The sequence below is a fragment of the Oryctolagus cuniculus genome, chromosome 10, assembly GCF_051225735.1.
Source record: "Oryctolagus cuniculus isolate XC-2025 breed Fujian yellow rabbit chromosome 10, ASM5122573v1, whole genome shotgun sequence".
NCBI classification, from domain to species: Eukaryota; Metazoa; Chordata; class Mammalia; order Lagomorpha; family Leporidae; genus Oryctolagus; species Oryctolagus cuniculus.
The window spans coordinates 54,451,789-54,457,788 of NC_142876.1; the positions used below are offsets into that span (position 1 = coordinate 54,451,789).

Consider the following 6,000-nt stretch of genomic DNA (forward strand, 5'->3'; position numbering starts at 1 on the left):
TCACTCCCCAATTGGCTGCAATGGCCAGAGCTGCACCAATCTGAAGCCAGGAGCCAGGAGCCTCCTCCGGGTCCCCCACGTGGGTGGGGGTGAGTTGGGCCATCCTCTACCGCCCTCCCAGGCCATAGCAGAGAGCTGGATCAGAAGTGGAGCAGCGGGTCTCAAACTGGTGCCCATATGGGATACCAGCACTGCAGGTGAGGGGGCTTTACCCTAAGCCACAGCGCTAGCTCCATAAATGCATATTTTTAAAAAGGTCTTTTACTTGTTTCTAAAAATTCATCTTTTTTCAATTCACTTGAAAAGCAAAGTGACAAGAGAGAGACAAAAAGAGATCCACCATCTGCTGGCTCAATCCTCAGATTCCCACAACAGCCAGGGCTGGGTCAGGCCAAAGGAAGGAATCTAGAATTCAAACTGAGTCTGTGGCAGAGTGGCAGGAATCTAACTATTTGAATCACGACCTGCTGCCTCCCGGTACACATTAGTGAGAATCTGGAATCAGAAAGAGCCAGAACTCAAGCCCCGACACTCAAATAAGGGACGCAGGAGCCCCAAGCAGCCTCTTTAACCATTGCCCCAAACACCTCCCCTATAAATGTACATTTTAGAGCTTGTTCTCAGTACTTCATTATACCTGCTATAATCTACATATCTATAAGGATGTACTTTCTATGTCTATTTCAAGTGTAATACAGCAGACTGAATGGAAACAGGAGATGGAAGAATCTAGCTATCTTCTGTTAAGCCCCACACACAAGAGATTTGCAAAAATGTAACACAATAATATTCAGTAATTTTTTTGCTTTGGAAAAACATTTTAATATAAAAATGTAATCTATATTAATATAATTAATTTTTAAATGACAGGGTTCAGCCGGCGCCGCAGCTCACTAGGCTAATCCTCCGCCTTGCAGCGCCGCACACCGGGTTCTAGTCCCGGTTGGGGCGCCGGATTCTGTCCCGGTTGCCCCTCTTCCAGGCCAGCTCTCTGCTGTGGCCAGGGAGTGCAGTGGAGGATGGCCCAGGTGCTTGGGCCCTGCACCCCATGGGAGACCAGGAGAAGCACCTGGCTCCTGCCATCGGATCAGTGCGGTGCGCCGGCCGCAGCGTGCCAACCGCGGGGGCCATTGGAGGGTGAACCAACGGCAAAAGGAAGACCTTTCTGTCTGTCTGTCTCTCTCACTGTCCACTCTGCCTGTCAAAAAAAATAAAAAGAAAAAAAGAAAAAAAAAAGAAAAAAAATGACAGGGTTCAAGTTTTCAGTTTTAGTTTCTAATACGATAAATATCAAAAGATACAACCAAAGAAAAGCTGAAGTTCCTTAGAGTCCTCGGTGATTGTTAAGAGTAAAGACGTCCTGATAATGACTAGTCTTTAACATTCTTCCTATTTTTTCAAAATCCCCTTCAATCTCCACCTCCCCCCCCAGGAGGTCTGAGAAGGAGAGGAGAGACACTTGTGCCTACTTCACACCTCTGCTGAAGTACACTTCAGAATGACTCACACAAGGTATTTTATAATAGGGTTAGTTTTGTGAGTGAAATATGCTTTGAGGTTAGAATGGGATTCTGAGCAAAGTTTGTCTCCTTTGACATTTTTTACCAGCCATGGTGCACACTTAACTGGAGGAATTTAATATGTAAATATTTATTAGTCTCTGTCTACTGATTTTTTTCCTTTAAGGTCTCCTGATCTTGACTTTATAAATAAAGCCTCAGCATACACACACACACACACACACACACACACCAAAAAAAAAAAAAAAACAGAAACAAAACTGCAGACACATTTGCCAATTGAATATCTTAGGTTCTACCCACAACTGTTTGAGTTTTACAAAACCATTTTTACTTTACTTCATAGCTAATTATTTTCTTCCTTTTCTGTTACCACCAGTCCTGAAGCTCCAATAAGACTAAAAGGTAACCTTTTACATGGAACAAGTGTTCTGTGTCAGCATGCAAAGAACAATTAGCAAGCTAAAAAAGCTGGATTCCTTCACAGCCTTAATTGGAGGAATACAAAACCCCAACAGAGACAGTCTCGCCCTCATATAAACCCTCAAGAAAGCGACAGAAGAGTTTTTCATCCTTCTAATCAAAGTAGCATGAAAAAGAGCAGCAGCCCGAAAGCCAGGAATTCAATGTGAAATAAATGCTTTGTTTGCTCTTCTAGGAAAATTGCAATTGGGCTGCAGGCCGATACGACAAGGAAAACGCAAGGCCCTTTTACAGCCCGGGCTGTATACTTGAGCGCTCGAGCTGCACCTCGGTTTCATCTTTTACTCCTTCACAAACAGGAAATTATGGAACTGGGGCAACCACACTTGTCACATCAAGGAAGTCGCTTCCTAAACCAACTTTCTGTGCAATGGCTGACTCATTTGACTCATGAAAAACAAGTCCGTGTTTGTTTCCCTCGATGACAACAGTTGTAAAACAAGGCTTACGTAAGACATACGAGCGGAAATTCAGAAAGCAAGGTGAAGCAGAGAGAGACCCCCAAGCCACCAGGGAGGCCTTTGGGAGTCCCAGTTGCCCTCCGCCGCCTCTTCCCAGCCCCCGACCCCCACCCACCTTGTTAGCCCAGCGGCAGGTCCTCCCTTGCCGAGTCCCGACCCAAACCTTTAAGAATCGCCCAAGGAGCGGCCCTCTGCCAGCCTTCTGAGGCGAGCCTGTCCAGGTAATCAAGGCAGGTACGCCAGCGGCGACCACCACTCACTTTGCTGGATCCCCAGGCCGCTGCTGGCCCTGGCTCAGGCGATGCTACTCCGACCGGATCCATTGAAGAAGGCAGCGACAAGAACTCAGCAGAACGGTGGCAGGTTGGGAAGCAGGCTCTTCTGAGAAGAGAGGTGGGGCAGGGACGGCCTGCTGCCGGTATCTGAGCTAAGGTGACAGATGGCGGCGGTAGCCGCCGCGTCCGGAACTAGATATCTTCTCTTCCGCCCTTATCGCGGGGATACTCGCTTCCTATTGGCTGCCTGCTCTTGGTTCCGTCTTAAGCCACTTTTGCCCCGCCCCCGGACGGGACAGATTTCCGGCTGCTATGCGCTCCGCCGGGGGTCTCCGAGGTCCAGCTGCTTCTTGGCTTGTGGTCACTGTGGCCGGTGTCGGGACAGGGTCAGGTGTGGCTTCCTGTAGCCCAGGCTCTGCCCTGTCCTCCGGTCATCTTCCCCTTTCTCGCTTCCTGGCAAGCAGAGACTGTTCAACGTAGATTAGACTGCGTGGACTATAAATAAACGAACCAGGCTCTCTGTTCATTCATTTCCTGGCGTAATTCTAAACCTGGATGGTTTGGGAGCCAGAAAATAACGTTTGGAAAGGAGAAAGGGACTCAAGAAAGCTGTCGTGATTTTGTTATTGCAGTTGTTTGGGGGCAGGGCATGGAATGGGAACATTTGATCAATGTATTGCGTAACATTGAGCAAAACTAGGACTGCATAATAAAAACTTTGATTCTGTGTCTGGAGGGAAATTCTTATAAAGTGACCATATGAAAAATAAGCATTACATGTCACTGTATCTATACCCTCCCTGTTCGAAGTACTTGAACTCTGTAGCCCTCTAAACAACTCTGAGGGTTAAATACCATTCTCTCAAGTTTACTGATACTAAAACTGAGGCACAGAGAGGTAAGGTAACCTGCTCTTGGTCACACAAAGAGCAGGCATGTGACAAAGCTGGAGTGGTGAAGCCAGGCAGTCTAGGTTCTGGGATCGGCTCTACAAGATCTGTATGCTGACTTTCAAACATTCTATATGCATGTACTGAATAACAGTTTTCCCTAAATCTCAGTTCTGTGTTAGGATCTCTAACTGCCCATGCTTGGGTGAGCTGGGATTCAGAACTTCATGATCTCCTTAGCACATTAATTCTTGCCTTCTTCTCATTCCAGGTCAGAACATGTTCTGAATCCTCCAGACTTCACAACTAATTTAAGGCACGTCTTAAGCTGTGTAATAGGATACAGACCTACTCTTGGCAAATGTTACCCATGTATGTGAATGTACCCAGAAATTGTTCCTTATTAGTATCCAACGGGTTATAAAAAGGGTTTACATTGTGAAAATAGATGTAAGCAGGGGGCAGGTTTTTGGCCTAGCGGTTAACACACTTATGTAGGATCCCAACATTCTACATCAGAGTGCCTGGGTTCAAGTTCTGCCTTTGCCCTTGATTCCAGCTTCCTGCTAATGTACACCCTGGGAGGCCTCAAGTACTTGGATCACTGATACCCATAGGGGAGACCTGGATTGAATTCCTGGGTCCTGGCTTCTGGCTTCAGATCAGCACAGCTCTTGCTGTTGCAGCCATTTGGGGAGTGAACCAGTGGATGGAAGATTTCTCTCTCTCTCTCTCTCTCTCGCTCTCGCTCTCTCTTTCTTTTCCTCTGCTTCTCTGTAATTATGCCTTTCAAATAAAAAATAAATCTTAAGAATTATTTATTTATTTGAAAAGTAGAAAGAGATATATAGAGAAAACCCCCATGTCCTGATTCACTCCCCAATGCCCACAACTGCCTGGCCTTGGCTGAGCCACAGCAGAGAGCCAGGAACTCCCATACAAGTGGTAAGGACCCAACTACTTGAATGTCCCCTGCTGCCTTCATGGTTCACACTAGCGGGAAGCGGGAATCAGGAACAGGGCCAGGACTCGGACCCAGGCACTCCGGTATGGGAATTCAGGCATCCCAAGTGGTGTCTCGACCACTGCACCAAATGTATGCCCTTATCTAGAGATCTTACATATTTTTTTAAGATTTTATTTATTTACTTGAGAGATAGAGTTACAGACAGTGAGAGGGAGAGGCAGAAAGGTCTTCCAACCGCTGGTTCACTCCCCAAATGGCTGCAACGGCCAGAGTTGGGCTGATCTGAAGCCAGGAGCCTCGAGCTTCTTCTGGGTCTCCCACACAGGTACAGGGGCCCAAGTGCTTGGACCATCTTCCACTGCTTTCCCAGACCAAAGCAGAGAGCTGGATCAGAAGAGGAGGAGCCAGGACTAGAACCACTGCCCATGGAGAGTGCCGGTGCTGCAGACAGAGGATTAACTTACTGCACCACAGTACTGATCCTCATATAATTGATTTTAATATTGATCTTGAATTCTGCAAGTATTTATTCATTCTAATAGAATTTTGTGCATTCTTCATGATTTTCTAGCTACAAAATCTTGTCTTCTGTAATAGAGCTGTTTTGCTTCTTTTGAAATATGGATGCCTTTTCATTTTGTGTTTTGCTGTCTTGGCTAATGAATCCAATCCGATGTTGAATAGAAATGACAGAGTGTACATTCTTCTCTTGTTCTTGTTCATAAGGAGGAAAGCACTATCTTCCACTTTATTGGTGATGTTAGCTGTCAGTTTTTCCCTAGCTACCCACTAACATATTAAGGAAGTTTCCTTGTATGCCTAGATTTCTGAGTGTTTTTACCATGAGGTAAAAACCCAGTGTCTACAGTGACAAGAAGCTGGAATCAGGAGCCAGAACCGAGAGTCAAACCCAGGTGGCACTCAAAACTCTATGTACCACTCAGACCTCTTAATTACCAGGCTAAATACCCATTCCTGGTGCTCTGTTTCCTAAGGGAGATTATGCAGTTTCAAAAAACTATGTTGCTGTTTCTGCCATCTTTCATGAATTCTGCATTGTGTGCTGTAATACAAATTTAATATTAAAAGAGATTTGTGGAGATGAAAACGTACAAGGCATTGTTTCATTCACGCTCTCCTCTGCATTTAGCAAGTAGTTCTTTAACAGTTATGGTTGAATTATGGAAAATACATTATTATTTTAAAATTTTTAAAAGATTTTTTAAAATTTATTTGAAAGGCAGAGTTACAGAGAGGCAGAGGCAGAGGCTGAGAGAGGTCTTCCACCCACTGATCACTTCCCAGATGGCCACAATGGCCAGAGCTGGGCCACTCTGAAGCCAGGAGCCAGGAGCTTCTTCCCAGTCTCCCACACGGGTGCAGGGGCCCAAGGATTTGGGCCAT

The 6,000-nt window shown here is 45.9% G+C and overlaps 1 protein-coding gene and 1 long non-coding RNA gene across 2 annotated transcripts in view; one reads left to right on the forward strand and one right to left on the reverse strand.

Annotated features, from left to right (window-relative positions):
- Window positions 1–2,908, reverse strand: part of RIOK3 (RIO kinase 3) — a 28,333-nt gene extending 25,425 nt beyond the window's left edge. Inside the window, exon 1 of the mRNA XM_002713456.6 lies at window positions 2,725–2,908. Within this exon, the coding sequence (XP_002713502.2) occupies window positions 2,725–2,787 (63 nt within the window). The 5' untranslated portion in view covers window positions 2,788–2,908. The remainder of the gene's footprint in view (window positions 1–2,724) is intronic.
- Window positions 2,909–3,028: 120 nt separating this feature from the next.
- Window positions 3,029–5,704, forward strand: LOC127492301 (uncharacterized). The gene is made up of 2 exons (XR_016214107.1): window positions 3,029–3,130; window positions 3,901–5,704. It is a non-coding gene; the product is annotated as an uncharacterized LOC127492301 (long non-coding RNA).
- Window positions 5,705–6,000: the final 296 nt, after the last annotated feature.